Source organism: Pholcus phalangioides, unplaced genomic scaffold, assembly GCF_987345545.1.
Source record: "Pholcus phalangioides strain wild (caught in Gottingen) unplaced genomic scaffold, Ppha-v1.0 ptg000003l_1, whole genome shotgun sequence".
Lineage (NCBI taxonomy): Eukaryota > Metazoa > Arthropoda > Arachnida > Araneae > Pholcidae > Pholcus > Pholcus phalangioides.
The window spans coordinates 55,261,242-55,280,996 of record NW_028301596.1 but is presented as its reverse complement, the minus strand read 5'-3'; the positions used below and the strand labels follow the sequence as shown (position 1 = coordinate 55,280,996).

General features: G+C 37.6%; 1 protein-coding gene across 4 annotated transcripts in view; it reads right to left on the bottom strand.

Moving 5' to 3' along the window:
- The window catches only part of LOC149088912 (NAD kinase-like), an 85,387-nt gene extending 72,632 nt beyond the window's left edge, over positions 1 to 12,755 (bottom strand). For 2 of the 4 annotated variants that reach the window (XM_089250599.1, XM_089250622.1), the window contains exons 1-2: positions 12,257 to 12,396; positions 8,936 to 9,085 (exon numbers count right to left, since the gene is read on the bottom strand). In XM_089250599.1, coding sequence (XP_089106725.1) covers positions 8,936 to 9,066 — 131 coding nt within the window. In that variant the 5' untranslated portion in view covers positions 9,067 to 9,085; positions 12,257 to 12,396. Of the gene's footprint in view, positions 1 to 8,935; positions 9,086 to 12,256; positions 12,397 to 12,578 lie in introns of those variants that run through there. The other 2 variants (XM_089250628.1, XM_089250608.1) reach the window with 2 other exon arrangements.
- Between the last annotated feature and the right edge of the window lie 7,000 nt (positions 12,756 to 19,755).

The window sequence follows — 19,755 nt, the reverse complement described above, 5'->3', positions numbered from 1 at the left end:
ATATATATGTTTTTAATTTTATCAAATTCCTTTGAAGAATTGAATGTATGACTTGAACTTTTCTAGGGAGGCGGCCCCGAATAATTTTCACATTTTAAAAATACTTATTGAATTTTTTTCCGTACTATGAGAAAATACATGGCCATTTTAAAAGTTTTGGGATAAAAAAAACTATGCCTTTTCTTTTCCCTTCAATGTGATATTTTATGAAAGATTTTATTAATGAAAAACCATAACTATAGAGCACAGAACCCGTTCTAATGTTCCCTATATCCATTAAACAGAGCAGTAAATAACGTCAGATGAGTGCTTATGTTTCAAAGATTCTTCCAAGAGCTCTTTTGTAACCTTTTTTCTAGTAGCCCGTAGATAAGTGGCCTGCGGGCCTCAATAAAATGTCAAATCCGGCCCGCACAGTGCTATGGGTAACAAAACCGAATCATACAAGGTAAATTCAGAATTTTAGGGAGGATGTGGAAAACGGAGGGAAGTTGAGCTTTTAATAGTGCACTTTTGGCTTTTAGGATTGAGATGTCGTTTAACTTTCACAAGTAACATCGAACAAGTACGGAGAATGCCAACATTTAATTTATTAGATTAAACTCAACACAAAAAAATCAGTATAAACGGTTAAAAATAACTAAACATAATTGAATCAAAATAAGGGGGAAAAATGTAAACAGAAGGTTAAAATCGACGGGAAAAAGCAACATATTTGCTGTGCATCACGCTGTTTATACTCGTTGTAGGCGTGGCCACACAACACACACGAACATTCGATTACGGTTAACACGCACAACGGTTAAGAACAAAAATATATGCAAAACAGTCAATATTGCACCATACGCTTAGAAACGTGTAAGTTTTTTGTTGGCACCATGGGAGATAGAGCAGCAACTTTCTAACTGGTTTTGGAGCACACAAGGACTGTATAAAAATATTATTTTAATAACTGTACATTCCCCTTGGAATATGAATGACATATCTGAGTACTACACGCTTTTTGGGTACTTTTTCTAATTGGAAGTATGCCTCTAGGATCAATGGTTCGCCATTAAAATATGTGCCCCGTCAACTATGGATCCTGTTATATATTTTGTTATTACTTAATTTAATTTCATCAAACCGATTTATTTCATCAAACAAATTATTAGAAACCATTTCTCTTCTTAAAATATGATTTTACACCTAAAACATTATCACGTAGCCGATCCCACAGTTGTTTGATGTACCCAGGACCAGTCTTAGAAATTCTGCCGCCCGAGGCGAATTATATTTTGTCGTTCTTAAGATATGACTGTATGAAAAGTTTCCTTTCTTCGCCTCTATTAATTTGATACCGTGATTCTTAAGGTATTGGCAATGACTTCCCTTAGGGGAGGAGGAGTAGCGTCGAGAATTTCAAATGTCGCACGAGAGAATTTCCTAAATAAAATTGTCCTGATGAGAGTAAAATATATAAAATCAATATTCAGTCGAATCCCGTTATAACAAATACAAATACAAATACAACGCCACAACAGGCAAATTGCCCAACGAGGTGGCTGACTTAAGAACATCATGGATCCCCGAGCCATTTTTTGGAGGCCCTACCTACTACTGCTACACCACAAATGCACCCTCCCCCCGCGGAACCCCCCTAGGAACCCCCCAACGAATCAGTACATGCGGGAATATGCGTGTACGTGTAGTGCAACCTGACGTAAAGTTTGTTTCTGTGTAATGTTTGTTATGTGTAGTGCTGCCATCTGCCACCAGTTTTTCTAACTATGAGTGAAGTGTTATGATTGAATGATTTATCGTTGTAGGACTGTTGCTCTCTGTGGCGAGACTTTTTAACGGGGAGATCGGCTCGCATTTGCGCCTTGAAGTTGGGAACCACAGAAAACCAACTTCAGCCGACCACCACTGTGGGGTTCGAACCCGGATCCTCGCATCGCGAGTCCGTCACTATAACGAAAGCCAAGAGACCGGAGGAATCACTTCGTTACAACGAAATTTCATTATAAAGGAATTCCAGGTTACCTAGCATTGCTCCTATGTAAACTTATTTGGGGGATTAGAAAAGTGTTCGTTAAAACGAGATTTTTGCTTTAACGGTATTCGACTGTAATAACTCTTCTTTGAAGGGGGAGGGTGGTCACATAGCGGGTTCACTCGTTTACATTTTTTGCTATGGATTTAAAAAAAAATGTCTGCCCTTTTTCAAAGGATTAATTGAGCTTTTAGCACATATATATCATGTAACGCATTAAAATTCTACGTAAAACTTACTGTGAAAATAATTTGAAGATAAATCTTATTCAATCCCCCAAATGTGTTTTCGCGCCCTTTCATGAGAAAAAAATGGAAATTACTAAATCAATATCTATTCTGAATCCATAGACAAAATTTTTATTTATTGAAAATCCGAGCATCACTCTTCTCACTTCCTAGTTTTTAAAATCGTGATTATCCCCGTTATATTTCCTACACACGCGTAGCATAAAGTTAAATTTTCTCTACCTTTGTATTCATACATTGATTTGAAGTAACAACCGTGAGTTTATACGTGACCAGAGGCGTAGTACGCAGGAGAGAGCATGGGGTGGGGGGGGGGAAGGTTGGCCGTGCCATCTCCAAGGAGATCGAAAATGAAAAAGATCAAGTACTTAAGTAAAAAGTTACAAAAAACAAAAACGAAAGAAAATACCGTTGTATAGTGTATGTTATCTTAATCAATTTCTGTTAATTTAGAATGCTTTTTTGAAGGTTAGTAGCTCAAAAATTCTTTGGGAGAGATTACTTGTGCTCCCCAAACCCAATACAGCCCCCGCCTCTAGGTCGATCATGAATACGCCAATGGTCGTGACCAAAGTGCAGGGTATTGCAATGTGGTAGATCGTCTTACGCGGTGCAACTTAGGTAACGCAAAATATGCCACCGGTCATTGTACCGGCTTGATCGTTGTTTGGTGCAGCATAACCTTCACGGTCGTTGCACCAATAAAAAACAAACTCCAATCCAATCCGAAGGTACATGTGCACCCTCAAATGGTTGATGGTATATATCGCAGCAAATCCGTCGGGAAAATATGATATTTGTTTTTGGTGAAGCGCACTCTCTAAAAAACACCCTCTACCTCCTTTGCTATTGCGATTCGACGGTATGTTTTATGATCAAAAATGCTTGTTGAGGTGTCTTATATCACCTCTTAAAAGCCCCGTTCACATTGGAAATAGTTAAAGCTGTTTGAAACCCGCTTCAAGAATTTTCACCAATGACTGCTCTTCATTTCTTTCCTTACGAAGGAAAAAATCGTCAAGCGGGTGCTAGAACACTTCTAATGCTACCGCAATATTTGCTCAACTTGAACGGGGATAAAGTTTGCCCCATGAATTTAGAATCACCCTCTATTGCATGTGAGAAACATCAATGAACATGACCCCCTTCCGCCACCTATTAAATAAAATTGTTTGATTAAAATTAGCTACCAGACTTTTTTAGTGTGCCACATGGAAAAAAAGTGATATGATATTAACTAATATTTCATATAAGCAATAATGTCAGTTAAATTCCCAAGTTTGCTTCGAAATTTTATAACAGTTGTTATTTGTGTGTGGTAGGACAACGTTGGTAAAACTCAAAAATTGTATCCACCCTCATCCTAGGCTTCCTGTGATTGTAATCCGAAAGAATATGCATAGGAAAGAGCTTGATTCTTGGTTAGTAATCTTTTTGATTAAGAAAGGCACAATTTTTTTTTTATAGTGAATAAATTTAAGTAATATGAACGTGTACAGAGTGGTGCGCAAACTTTTTGAAGCTTGACCCCCTTTCGATAGAAATTACCCCCAATATATAGAAAACCGATATAGGTATATTACAGAAATGTGCAGTCGGAAAATTCCGGAGCCAAACACTACCACACTCAGAGGCGTCGACATGAAGAAAACATTGGTAGCGCCGAAAGTTGCTGGTCGTCTCGTATATGGAACTTCAGCAAGTATACAGGAGAGGGAGGGTACATTGCACTGTGTTTTTTCTTAAATTATCGGCGGTTCAGTTCAGCCCCCCTTACAAAATTTATTGTGGTGGGGGGGGGGGGAGTTCAAATGTCTTCATCCCCTAGGTGACGATGACTATGACCACACTAGAGATTCTTCTATTGTGGTGTTGGCTGAAAGAAGCATTCGTTGGCAGATGAACAAGGAATCCAAACTTGCGCTGGGGGGGAGGGGAATTCGACTAAAGAATGAAAAGTCAATTGGAGAAATGTTGATAAAGAGTGAAAAAGATCCTTAACTAAAAAGAAGAGGAGGAACCTAATTTTTTCCAACCAGCTTCTCTAAAGATAGGCAACACTTTTTGGAAGTGCAAGGAGGGGGGGGGGGGCAGTGTGCCAGCAAAGAGTTGAATAGAGCATTTCAAAACTGAAAAGTACAGTATTCACCTGTGCTCATTTATCCACTCTTGTTTCCCTTAAAAATTATCGCCCGCCCTGCCCCTGGATGTACCGCGGAACATCATTTTCGAAATCACGTCTTCCGAGGTTTTGAAAAATCTGGGTGTGATACGAAATATAACATGAAATTCCCATCGGAAAGGGCATTAATCGTCTTTTTATCGGATAGATGGCAGCACCAGCATATATGCTTTTTCGTGACGTTGGGGAAGTTCACAAATGTAAAACTATCATAACGGTTGAAAGCGGAAATAGTTGAGTGTTTTGGAACCCTTTAATTCGCATCCGCTCCCTGTGAAAGGGGCCTAATAAGAAAGCGACAATAAGAAATCACTAACCGTGCCCCCCCCCCCCCACTTCAAAATGATATACTTTTTCAATGAAGTAGGCTTTCTTTCGATTTTCAGCAGGTGCAAATTTAGAGGTATAGGGTATAGAGTTACCAACCGTCCTCCTTTCGAAAGACATGTTCTCCTTTTTGATTTCATTTCAAGCGTCCTCCTACGTTTCGGAAAATTCACCCATTGGTCCTCCTTTTCAGATTCCTAGAATTTTTTTCTTTTTTCTGTAGAAATTCTTTTTTCTCCCCTTCGAAAGATATATTTCTTCATTGATATGTGTGCGCATTCACTAATAACCGTCGAGCGTCCCAGAATTTTTTCTCTTTCTGCTTTTTTTAGCAGTTCTGAGAAACTATTGTAGGGAAAAATTATTGCTGTGGCCGGTTTTATTGTTAGGAATAGTGGTGCCATCTATTGTGAAAATCGGGATAAGTGGCGTCACTAAGGGTGCGCGTGCATGCATGCGTCTTCCTTTCTCAGTTTTCAAACCTCGTAATCATGGGCGGAGATACGGGGGAGCGTAGGGCCCCCCCCCCCCCCAGCGTCAAAGGTGAAGTTGACTGATCTAATGTATATATACATATATGAATTGACATCATCATCATCATCGTGCCCCTCCCAGAAATAATGACCGTGCCCCCCCCCCCATACTTCCAAGTCTATCTCCGCCTATGCTCGTAATCCAAGAAAAGGGAAAGTTTTTCATTGAGAAAACAACTTTATAAAATATCTTAGCATGTCAGTGGAGAGGCTTTTGTGAAGACGAAATATCTCGTCGATGCCGCTTAAACGGTAAAAAAAACCGTTTTATAAAAAATACCTACGTATAAAAAAGTTTTATACGTAGTACATGTAAAACCGATATTAATTTATTTTTCATCCAATATACAGCCCAATCCATATTTCTTTCTTCTTTTCCATTATGACTCTGGAAGTGGCTTTTTCTTCCCTCCAAGTGGCCCCCAACATGTTCTTTTTGCCAAGCAGCTGTTGTCCAATTTTAAACCACTAAATGTTTCTTCTAAATCCACAAAACAGTTTTATTTGTTCTCAATTTGGCCTAGAAAACTTCTAATAATCGATGACTTAAACATCATACAATTATTATTGTTTCAAGTTCAACTCCGCGAATACGTTTGTGTCATCGAATTCAATTGAATGGAGTAGTGATATAAAATTATAAAAATAGATGTAAAAAACCAAATTCGAAGCAAACAGTTATTAGTCGTTATCTTTTCTTAAAAAAAAAAAATTAATCATGACTGGTAGAAGTTAACTCTGCAACATGAAATACGCATCGGGACAAGTCATTCGTTATAAACGAAGTAACGGATGCAGTTGATAACTAAAGCAAAGAACATCCATCCCTCCTACCCAACCAAATCTAATACAAAAACAGAAAAAATGTTTACTGTGTTTTGAAAGAGCATGGGAAGCTTTCTACATGGAGGGTTCGGGTCAGAACGTGTCGAAATTTTCGAGCAATTTTTCACCTTAACGCAGACGCCCTGAAAATATTTCTTTTTCCGGTTGAAAATGAAGCAAAAAAACAAAACAAAAACACCTCATTATGTATTCAAAACCTTTAAGGAAACAAAAAAATGCAATGGACACTTATATATAAGACACCACTCCTTCTCCAAAAGATAAAAGAACATGAAAAAGCAAACCAGTTTATTTTTTGTGTACATAATTGAGCATCAAAACCAGTTCGATGCACGTTTTAGCGGGTATTTTCAGAGAAAATCACATTGTGTGTTGTACGATATTTCATATTATGTGTAAAAAGTAGTCCGTTGATTGCAGTAAAAACATTCTTTGAAGAAAAAGTTCTAGGAATTTAGTAATGTAATGTAATTGTACATATTTTTGGTGAAATTTAGAAATTTGGCTTTTGTGAAACTTAAAAATCTAACTTCAAAGTTATACAGGGTGTCCCTGAACTCACGGGAAAAACTTTAAGGGAAGTGAAAATGCACATAAATAAGCATTTTTTTGTATAGCAATGTGGGGTCGGAAATGAAAAGTGTTGTCGGAATGGACTCCAGCTCATTTAGGCATTAATGTGCGTTAATTACCTTAATGTCGGGTTTAGCCCTCGATGGACTGGACGAGGTGGACCAGTCGCTTGGTCAGCATGTTCATCCAATTTATCGATTTATTCGAACGGGGACACCCCAAGGCACTCATCTACGAGTCTGCCATTGACTCTGATGAGGCCCTCATTGCAAAACATTCTGTAGCTGCTACTACAGATCGTGGAGACACCTGGCATTTCCGAAAGGGTACGCCAATCACTTGCTAGACGGTGCAAGGCCTGCCTCGATGTTGGTGGTGGTGGCACATTTGAGTACTTACTGTAATTATTAATGTATAAATAAAAATCGTTTTTTTTTTCCATTTCCTCAGCATTTCGTGTTTTTCGGCCAACACTTTTCATTTCTGACTTCACACTGCTATATAAAAAAATACCTCCTTTATATGTATTTTACCTTCCCTCAAAGTTTGGCCTATGAATTCAGGAACACTCAGTATGAGTGATTTTAACATTAGAATAACATCAAAATTAGCTTATCATTGGATTTTTTTTATCTTCTTGCTTTAATCTTCTTATTTATATGTTTTATATTCTTGGGGGTACTCTTTAGAAACATGTACTTATTTGCTTAACGGCCAAAGCATGTTCTGATGTGGACTGACCGCTGTTCTTTCGACATGTCATTCCGTACCTTTCAGTAACTTCAAGGAGCAAATGCAAAAAAAAGTTGGTCTCTCATTAACAAAAAGTCTCTGCAGAGAGCAGGCAAACATTCAACCACGGCCCGATTTCCGCATGAGCAACATGAGCATTTGTCCAGGTCCCCCGTTTCAAAAGGGGCCCTTAATTTATAATAACATGTATTTTACTAAAAGTTTTATTAATTTTATTTGATAAAATTTTTGAAAATCAAAGAATTTTTCCTTAATTACATCATACTATTTATAAAGTGTCCATTATTAGCAAACCCTATTAAATCAATTTTAATGTTTATACCAATCATTAATAGACTTTACACAGCATGTACAATGTGCCTATAGCAATATTTACTCCACAACACAAATATGTTTCAACGTACCAGTCTTTTTTTCCCTTTCTTAATTCCACATCTTTTTTGAGAACCGATGACAAGAAAGTTTGCACGTTTGATCGATATCAAAAATCCTCAAATGTTCATGAAGATTCTGTATATTTGCAATGAAACTTCATGCATGTGATCATGCAAACCTCTTCAACCTGTCGAGGGGGGGGGGGGTCACCCAATATCTCTTTTGCCCAGGGCCCCATCCAGTCAAAGTCGGGCCTTGCTTTCAACGCCATTCTCACATAACATGATAATTCAAAGGTTTGCCATTTTCACATCACAATCTGATAGGCAGATGGCAGCACCTGTAGAACACGAAGCACGTATAACTCAGACAATATAAATACGTCGGTGTCACATATATTCGCACAACACATATTCCATTTTGTACCGATTCATTAAAAATTTCTCAGAGGAATGTTATGCATGTACGGTTAAGAAAAAGAAGTACCATTCTCTATGTCCGCAGACAGCAGGCAGACCTTCAACACGATCCTTTCATGGCAGGAAAAATTCAGGCATCCACCATTTTCCACTTAAATGGAGGCAGGCGGCAGCACAGCCAGAACACGAAACATTCATTACTCTGACAACGTGAACGGCCATACATAGACACATACAGTGGAACTTCTTGATAACGGACACCCACTGGTCCAAAACTATTCCACCCGTTTACGAAGAGTGTCGTTTAATGGATTACAAAGCACATTGAGGTCCGTCGATACAACTATAAAACAAAAGTATCCCTTAACGAGGAATGTCCGTTATCGGGGGTTCCATTGTATACATATTTACAATCGAAATAATTAATCATCCCGCCACTTTCCAACTGCGCAAACGGATCCTTTTTAATTGCGTAGTTAAGACATGCCGAAGGATAAACCATCCCTGTATAAAAATCGGCATGTAAGCGTAAAAGCTTTTTAATTAGGAAAAAAAATTAAGTACTCGAACGCTCTTTAACGCGCCCTCCATCTACCGGCGTCCAATCTGCAATCAATAGAACGTACGTAATTCGAAATTCTTACCTGAAACCTTTGAACTTTTCCTTGAGCATGGATGCTTGAGTCTTCTGCAGATTTGTGCCGCAACTCTCTGCCCCGACCCGATTCCGAGCTGCTTCTTCGACGGGATTCGAACTCTTCCCGTTTGAATCCATTGCTTAGGGTGTGTTTGAACTATCGATACATCGGAAGGAAAGAAAAAAAAAACCCGTAAAAATATATTTTTAGCTTTAAATATTCGTTTAGTTTCAAAAATTATAAAGAAAAGAAACACCTGAAAAAAAAAATACATTTGAAAATTATGTGTTAAATTGAAAATAAAGTTTCGTGCATTTATAATGTCTGTGATTCCCAACGCGTGGCGCCACCCCCACGCGTTGGGGGGCGGGCGGCCATTCGATTTTTTAAAAGAGCAATCACATGATTTATGAAAATTCGTATTTGATGGAAAAATAATTTCTCAGAGTTAATGAAAAATTCATATTTAGTGGGAGAATAATTTGAGAATTGGAAATTCATATTTAAAGAAAAATAACTGAAGAGAATTAATGAAAATCAATATTTTTATATATTTATTATAATTATATTTTACAAAATTAATATTTTATTCAGAATTAATGAAAATTCTTATTTAATGAAAAAACATTTCCCAAATTAAAGAAATTCATGCCCAATGAGAGAAATAATTCACAAATGTCATATTTAATGAGGAAATAATTTAAATATCACTGAAAATTCATATATCTAATGAAAAAACGATCTCAGAACAAGTAAAATTCTCCAGTGATATAGGTTTTCCTATTGAAGCTCTGTACCCCATTGGGTTTATCCGTTAAGACGCTACTGCGAGGATCAAGATACCCCAGTATGACTCATTGGCTTTTGGGCTTCATGGAATTTTTTTCCTCGCACTGTTTTAAAGGTTGAAAATTCATGTTTCGTATAAACCAGGTTTATAGGGCTTTGGGCTTCAGGCTACAGGAGGGCGGAAGCATACAGGCTAATTTAAGGTTTCAGAAAATTAATGTTAAAATACTGGAAAAAATTCTCTAAATGTTGCTTCAATTCATTTCTGAATTTGAATAATCTCTTTTCAAGGTTAAAAACTGGAAATTTCTTTGGAGAGAATTTTCGATCATCTTGGCCGAATATCGCCCACCCCCGCGTGTCTTTCATGGGGGGGGGGGCATCATAATTTTACAAGATGCTTAGGTGGGACTTGGTGAGAAAAAAGTTGGGAAACACTGATTTTTGTGTTTTGGTAGCATCATGGTAGTTACTAGACGAGGGTAGGCCTGGTAGGCTAATACTGTTCTGTAATATTGAAAGCACCTTCACCAGTCTGTATCCATGTGATTTTCCATCCCAGCTTCGACGACATCCTAAAGCACGCGTTTCCAAATGGTGGATTAATGTAATGGTGAAGCTGAAAAGGTCAAGGTAAAGCTGAAAGTAATTTTTGGGGGTTCCGCATGATCAAACGACACGGAACTTTTAAAAATCACGGATTTCGGAGAGAGCTTTCAAAAAATAACTTTCTTGTCACTGATACTCGCGAAGTTGTTCTTTGTTTTGAATTTTAACGAGGTGTATCGTGTAGAAAAAATCCTAGACTACTTGAAGGACTAACTTAGAGAATGTGCAAGTATCTGAGTGACCAAAACAGTGCGCAAGTTTGTGAGTGACTAAAAGAATGGTTTTTCAATTGTTGTTTGCTTCAGTTAGTATAAAAACAGGGGCCAGAAACAGTGCATACGTCACAGGATAATTGAAAAATTCAGCTTGTTGCAAAAAAGCATCGTAATATGACCAAGCTCTTTGGAATAAGCAGGAATTCTTTGATTAGCCTACGACGCTGCATACCATCTGCGAAGCTACTCAATTTGCCACATGCAACGAGACCTGTAATGCATAGAAAAGACGAATTTTTCGTCAAAGATTTTGACCATCTGAGCGATGAATCTGACTGGAAATTATGGTCACATTTGTGGCCTGAATATCAAAAATTTATTGATGCAAAACTGTAGTAGGGGATTTTTATAGAGCCAGAAAAAAAAAAATAGATGATAAAAATAATGAGAGGAATTGTTAAATCCACTCTGGAAACCTTTGAAAAATTTTATCAGAAATCACAATGCAGAAAACGTTAACGAGATAATGAGTGATTTTTCCGTTTAATACAAAGTTATATTAGATGTAAAATATTTAAGACTTTACTACTTAGATTCTCCATCATGTTTTCCCCAAAATGTGAGCATCGCGAGCATTTTAATTAGCAGGTTTAAATGATATAAAACAGTTATCAAGACAAATAAGTCTAAATATGCCGGTGGATATAATAGTTGGACTTTGTATAGAGATATTCTTAAGCCAAAATATGCTCGGAAATCACCACTTAAATCTTCTCAGCGAGACTCATAGTGTTCATCATCTACAGAATTAGGCGAATGCAAATTCTATAAAGTTCATGCAACGCGTCACAAAAAACCTTGCTTTTTATAGAGAGAGAGAAAAAAAATCAAAATGCTTATATACTCTCGAATGTAAAATACATTCCGAAACTACACTGCCTGGCAAAAAAAAAGAAAGAAAAAAAAAAGAAGAAAATCGTAACCTATTTTATTGCACATACAGCGCAAGCCTCAAGAGAATTATTGCGATCTGTTCTGGACTAGGATCAGCAATAAGATGAAATTTGAGGATTTTATCGTGTATAATGACCATAATAATGGATAATTTTATTCTCTGAAAACTATGCTATATTCCAGAGACGATAGCACGTTCCGAAACGACTATAGCATGTTCCAGATCAACGACGGCATGCTCCATAATGACGATGTCATGCTTCAAAATTGCAATGCAATGTTCCAAAATGACGATGCCATGCTTAAAAATGATAATGTAATGTTCCAAAATGACGATGCTACAATATATTTCTCTAAACATTTTGTGAAAGTGGTCGAAAGAGCACAAATTATCATTCGGATATTTGGATAGTCATCCACCTAAATCCAAATAAACCCTACAAAAACTCTAAGCCTATGGAACTTGTCAGTGAGGACTCCGACGAGTCACCCGACTTTTCCCGAATCCATCCAGGGTCTTCGTGAGACATTAAATGAAAATTGAGATATTCCATGAACTCATAAAATCAAAGAAACGACACTTATGAGTGTAAAATTTTTCCTGAACGTGGTCCAACAAAGTTATAGAGTGAGCAAATTTTCGGTAATACAAAGCACATGCCAAAGAAATGCAATAACGAAACAATTTCACTGCATCGTAACTCGATCATTAAATAATTTTACTGCAACGATACGGACAGAAATCACACACGAACCTTACCTTTATACGTTCCTGTGTAAGTTCCCGTTTCTGCTTCAAATCACTTGAGAAAATGCAAACACGCGTTCAGTGCGGAATTCATTCTGAAAACGTTAAAATGTAATGCACACGAAACAATAACAAAATAATAAGAAAACCAAGCGCCAAAAGTCTTTTAAGAAATCGCGAGTTTGCCGAGTATCTCGAGAAAAAAAACAAAAACTAAAAACTTCGGAAAGAGAAAGTGTTGGGGAGCAACTTCAGAAACCTGTTCGTTCGTTAACAACAGGTGAAACCGGCCTCTTCCTCGTTTTTATAATACACTTATATAAAACAAGCTCACCAACCACTCTTTCCACCGTAAATAGATTCTTCAACACTCTTATTGGAAATGGCTGAAGTTGCTTTCTTATTCAAAAAAAAAAAAAAAAAAGAAGAGAGAAAATGGGGTGAAGAGAAAAGGAAGGACTACGTTGCTGTGTGTTACCATGGCTGGACCGAGTTATTATACGTTGCGAGTGCTTTTTGGACAATTAACTGCGGAGCTATTACATCGCTCGGACCTACTTCCTAAATAAGAAGAGAAAGTCTTCAAAGAAAAAAAACAAATAAATCAATGAAGATTTTTTTCTTTTCTTAAGAAGTTTCTTTTACTTCTTCCCCTTTTCCTGTTATTTAATGTATACGTAGCAGCAGAAGCGACACCCCCTTCTTTTCTTTTGTGGTCGCGCCTCAAGGCAAGATGAATTACATCACCATCAACGTGGTAAAATTCTAGCGATGGGATAGACATTCCATCTTAACGATCTTTTTTACTTTGACAATGGAGGCTGTGTGTGTGTATATACGTATATATATTGGTGTTAATACAGTATACGTATATTTGTCCCGTTGGGTCTTGATGAAAGATGATGTCGTCAAATTTTATCCAATTTATTTTCGCTTAGAGGGTTTTTGATGGGATATGTTTTTGGACACACACACACACATCTCTCTCTTACTCGGCACCGTAACAACCATGGTTTTAGCGAGAGCGAGATATTTTTTTTTCTCAGCCCAAATGCATGAGGAAAAGAGAAGTTCTTTTTCTCGATACTCTGCCGTGGTGTGATTTCGGAAAGAAAAACCTGCTAGTTTCCGTCGGGAATCGAACCCAGTCCTTTACAAGCGCTACCCGTATACACCACTAGAGAAACGACCATTCCTTACTTTATTCCTTTTACTTCTCTTTCTTTGTTTGTTAGTTGATGTATACGTAGTAGCATCAACAGTTCTCACCGCAGAGAGCATCATTCAATGATTAAACTTCATGCATAGTTAGAAAAATTTATGGCAGATGGCAGCGCTACACATAAGAAATTTCGCGGAAGGTTCACTACACGTACGTTCACATTCCAACATGCACCAATTCGTTAGAAGTTCCGCAGAGGGATGTAGATGAGGTGCATGTCTGGTTTAGTAGTACAGTCGAATCCCGTTTTAACGAATACCGCTATAGCGAAAATCTCATTTTAACGAACGCTTTTCACATCCCCGAAATAAGTTTACATAGGAGCAATGCTAGATAACATGGAATTCCTTTATAACGAAATTTCGTTTTAACAAAGTGATTCCTCCGGTCTTTTGGCGTTCGTTATAACGGGATTCGACTGTAGTAGCAGTAGCAGCAGCAGCAGAAGCGACGCACCCCCTTCTTTTCTTTGTGGTCGCACCTCAAAGCAGACGAATTACATCACCATCAACGTGGTGATAGATTTTATCATTGCTAGAATCACACACCATCTAACCGATCTTTTTTTTTACTTTGACAATGGAGACTGTATGTTAGCTGGAGATAGATTATTATTAGATAGATTATAATGGCGTTAATATAATACATATTTCTCTCGTTGGACATGATGCAAGACGACGGTGTCGAATTTTATCCAATTTATATTCGCTTAGAGGGGGTTTCGATTAGATACATTTTTGTATAACTTTCTCGGTAGTCAGTGCTAGAAACGCCAGCGTAATAACCATGGTTCGATCATTATCGTCGCATTACGATCATTTTCTGCACACCAGGGCAAATTAGACCAGGACATACAAATTACTGCCGATTCCGAACGGCCGCGTTCGACATTTCTCCTTCCTTGATATTCACCGAGAAGTTGGTTCGCTAACCCTTCGGTGTGGGAAACCTTGAGGTAGCAATCTTTTTTTCTGTGGTCATGTTGCCGCAGCTTCTGTTGTATCCCCGCATCAGAAAAGTTCCTGACATGGGCAAAGCGGAACTCTCGACACCTCTAAACATCCTTTGGTACTTTAGGTGAGTATCTTATCGACCTGGGCTACCGCGCTCTCACACAACCATGGTATTATCGAGATACTCACGTGCAGTCAAACTTGGTTATAACGACCATGACCCCCTCAAGGGCGAGGCTGACAAGGCTCCAGCCCTGGGGACCGAGAAGATTCCCATCATTTTTTGTTTTTTCACGCAATAAATTCGTCATAAAGGGTGCCTGTGAAAGTCTGGTCTGGAGGGCCCCAAAAGATCTCAGCCTAAGGGACCAGCTCCAGGATGCGGAGGGGGCATGATAACGATCTTGGTTGTAACGACACTTTGGCTATAACGTCAATAATGAGCTATAAAAAATTATGGGTGTCTTCAACTGAGTTTCTTTTAAATTTCTTTTTAAACGTGCCAATTAAGTTAGAATTCACGACCCCTGGAGGTAAGCTATTCCATTCATTCAAAACTGTATTAGAGAAAACTCCTTGCGACACCACAATCTAGAGTTGTCCCTTACAAATCAGTACTTGTCGGAGCTCTCGAGTAACGGCGTATTAATAACTCTTGCTCCCTCCTATTCATCCCGAGGAAAATTGTAAACACTTTGGTCATATCCCTCCCCACAACCCGCATTCTTCCAATGTAAAACACTTTCAAACAAATCGAGTCTTTATTTACAGCTCAAGCCCAGTATATCGACAAGTGCCCGCGTAGCTAGCTCTTCTCTGCACACCGCTGGACAAAGAAAGTACTGTAAGTCTATGTCTTTCTGAAAATGTAGTCTTCAAAACCATACGCCATATTCTAAAGGCCAGGCGTTTCCAGCGTGAATTTTTCCTTGGGCAACTAATTCTGAAATCATTTCTTGTATTAATTTTTAATTATCATCAATTCTGAAAAAATGTTCGACCTGTATTTGCGCTGTTCTGATCCATTCCACTGATTCTGAAAAAAAAAATCTATTCTGGAATTATTCATTCATTGATTCTAGAGATTTTCATCCATTCTGGAATTATAACTTCCATCGATTCTGGATCTTCATCCATTCCGGAATTATCACATCCATTAATATCACTTCCATTAATTCCAGATTTTCCTCCGTTCTGGAATTATCACTTCCATTGATTCCGGGTTTTCATCCCCTCCGGAATTATCACTCCCATTAATTCAACATTTTCATCCATTCTTGAATTATAACTTCCATTAGTTCTGAATTTTCATCAATAAATTGTGCATCTTTTTTCTCACGTTAAATCTGAAGTTTGATCAATTCTGAAACTAATTCTTTCACGAATTATTTCTTTTAATTGTTAAATCTATCAAGTCCAGAATTTTCATCAGTTTCGGGGAAAAAAATGTTTGATTAGTTCAAAACTACTTTCAGTGCTGAATTTTCATCATATTTTTTGTGTTAATTTACATTTAATTGTGTGTTTAAAATATTTTTGTATGAGTATTTCTTAGCATTCCTGCGTATTCTGATATAATTGCCTTCCCTCACAAAATATATAAAATTGGGGCTAATTGGGTCCTAAACACTTTTGGTTCCCCGAAATTGTCCTCGCTATTATTTTCATCATTTCTAATATATGTGTGTAATAAAAACATCAACTAGACGTATGTCCTGCGCACGCAATAAAATGCGAAACTCATGAAACAACCGACAGATGGCGACACCAAAACGACACTTTTTCGTACAACTAGGGTCACCAGTTTCGAAAGCTGAGAAAGGAGGACGCCTACGCTCACTATTGATGACGTCGTTTCCCCAATTTCCGCAACAGGTGGAGCCACTTTTCATCCAAAAAAAAAGGAAAAAAACAAAAAACAAACCCCCCCCCACCACCACAATAATTTTTCCCAACTAAAAGAACCGCTGTATACGGGAATTTGATAAACCCGGTTATTATGCATAATCTCCGGCTATTATGCATAGTTACCAACCATTTTTGTAAGTTTAATAAATTTTGTTTTTCAAATAAAATTTAGCGGTGTTTCTGTGTAATCCCCAACTCGTATTGGTAAATATGATAAATCATCAATAAATAATTTAAATTGATCGGAAATTTTCTAAAATTCCAGCTTAGGGTAGTGGAGTCGATCAGTGATGTTGCTTATGTTTAAAAATGTTGATAAAGGCGAAGAATAGATGCTGATGATGCATTTATTCTGAGACTCTTAAATTTTATGCATTTGTGCCGCCTTAGTTTCACCCATTTTATTTATTTCTGAATTGAAGAGATTTGTCTGATTGTATTATAAATTACCCCAGGGCCGTCTTAACGCATGGCTCCGCAAGGAACGGCCCAGGGTCGAGGGGGGGCCTTCCCTGGTGCATATGGGCACTCCCAAGGGCTTAGCGAAAGGGAGGGACTTGTGGGGGGGGGTCTGGTCCACAACCGAAATGTGAGAAAATGACCGAAAAAACTGAAAAAGATGGCCAAATCTATTGTTCTATCATTTTGGTCTCCCCCGAAATGAAAGTGGTCCCCCCGAACGAAATTTCTGGCTATGCCCCTGGGTACTCCACGATAATGGGATCCGATGCTACGATAAATAACATGTGCCGCTTGGGCAAATGCCTCATTTTCCCAAGCGGAAATTCGAGCGATCGGCTAGAATCACATAGTTTTAGGATTCTCCGATTAGGGTTTTGCCCGGGGCCCACTTCCGGAGCCAGATTTATGGTTTTCGGACTGTAGACTATACAAATTTCACTGCCCTCACCCATTCTTGAGCACTCATTCCTCCAAATTAGCCGCACGCGATCGTGAAGTCGCATTTGCAATCACCTACAACTTCACTCAATAGATTTAATTTAACTAACTAGCATGGCCCCCTCTTACACACGCGAACGATGGAAATGAATTCGACTTTTCGACTTACGTCAATTCAAATTAGACGGATCGTGACATCGAATGGGTCGGACAAGGATTCTCGCTCACGCAATCCTCAAAATTAAAGAGGTATCTCGAGTAAATATTTGCTTGGTCCTCCACTTCCTCTAATTGTCAGAATTTAACTTAGAAAAAATAGCCAATAAGATAAAATCATGTGTACAATATGATTTATATATATACGCCAAAAATCTTTCTCAGATATTAAAATTCCAGATTATATTACTACAGTAAAAGATCGCTACAACGATAAATCCCTCTACAACGATACTCGATATAACGATAAATCCCTCTACAACGATTTATCTCGTGTATATATTGCTTATAATTTTTATTAATTGCATTTTTAATTGTGTTGCTGTATTTTTGAGATATATGACATCCATATTTTTAAGGGAATCTTTTTTTCAGCCACCTCGTTGGGCATTTTGCCTGTTGTGGCGTTGTATTTGTATAACGATACTCGATTTAACGATGAATTCCTCCTCAAAGATACTCGATAAATCTGTCTACAACGACATTATTAAAAATCATGTTTGGAATTGCTAATGTTGAATACATAATAACCGGTTATTATTGTATGCATATATACCGGTTATTATCCAGTCATCTTGGTGATAAATTTATCAGATTTACCACTTTTACCGGCGAATACGCAAAATTTCCAATTGTCGTTGGTAAATTTGATAAAAATACTTGAAATTTATCGCCTTTATCTGTTATTATGTGTGGTTGAATCTTAAAAAGTTTTAATTTCCTCGTGACGAAATAAGCTAATATGAACATACTATCAGGTCTTAACGCCTATTGTATACTCGCACGTAATTAAAATTGCACATATGAAACCAAAATTGGGGTCATTAGAAAAAGAAAAGTAAAGTTGGTGTTTTTTTGCGGGTACACTTCAGAAGTCGGGCCCCAGGTTGCGCTCACCGTTAAATACGCCTCTGTCTCGATGCAACGACAACCTGTCTACTACGATATCATCTTTTTTGTCCACAGATTATCGTTATATCGAGGTTTCACTGTACTACTCACCGAATTTGAAAGGTTTTTGGCGGTGAGAGAAACGTACTATCATCTACTGCTGGATGTGGCGATGTTGGAAGCTAATATGCGTTCTAATAATTTACTTCACGTTCTTGATTGGATCTTGAAAAATATTTGAATAATTAATCAAGTCTTGAATAGTGGAAAGGATTGTACATGCACATGATAATACTACCGGAAAACAAAAAAAATAAATTTTTGAATTTTTTTAAATTGTTATACGTATATTTATCATTCGTTCTGATAAAGTACGGAAAAAATTTAAATTATGTAAATGCTAATTAATGGTGCGGAAACACGTTTCGACGTCAACGTCACCATCATCATAAAAGCGCTTTTGGAATCAATTAACGAAATAGACTCCCGTCTAGACTTGAAGTTGATGAATTTCCCTGGAAAGCTAATTATCATTATAGTTTTATAAGGACAATCGTTATAATGATGGAATAAATAGGGGGGGGGGGAGGGTGAAATGTATGTGTGCGTGTGATATTGATGACGCTATTTATTCGGTGTCGTTTTCCTACACAAGTTTCGAAATATTAAGATATTTTTTGATTAGAAATATTTTGATATTTATAGGAGTGATGTCACCATGAAATTACATGGGTTTTGTTGTCTTCACAGAACACACGTTGCAGGTTATGAACTAAAACTTAAAGGAACTTGCACGGTATGCTCATAAGTTACACTCAAATGATGTACGTGTGAATTTCTGAAATTTCATCTAACATATCGTGCATAAAACACTGTAATTAGACAAAAATATGAGAGAGACCTTAGGTTTTTTGGTTCATAACCTTAAAAATACACAAATACAAATACAAATACAACGCCACAACAGGCAAAATGCCCAACGAGGTGGCTGATAAAAGTGTAATTATTTGGAGGTGGGTGGGTTTGAATCCATGTACCCTAAACTCTTCCCATCTCTAACTCCGTATTTTACCAACCCACCAATACAGCACTAAACGCCACACGAGAGAATATCATGTTGAAATTTCGTAATGATATAATGAATAAATTTTTAGAAATCATATTCCAAACTCAAGTAAAATGTCAAAAATATCATTCTTCGTTTAACGCGTTTAAAGTTTTTATTTCCCGAATTACCTGTATGTAAAAACATAAGGCTGAAGTGGGCGTAACGTCGGTTCTAAACGTCATACAGTCGAATACCGTTATAGCAAAAACAAAATCTCGTTTTAACAAACACTTTTCTAATCCCCCAGATAAGTTTACTTAGGAACAATGCAAAAACCTGGAATTCCTTTAAAACGAAATTTCTTTATAACGAA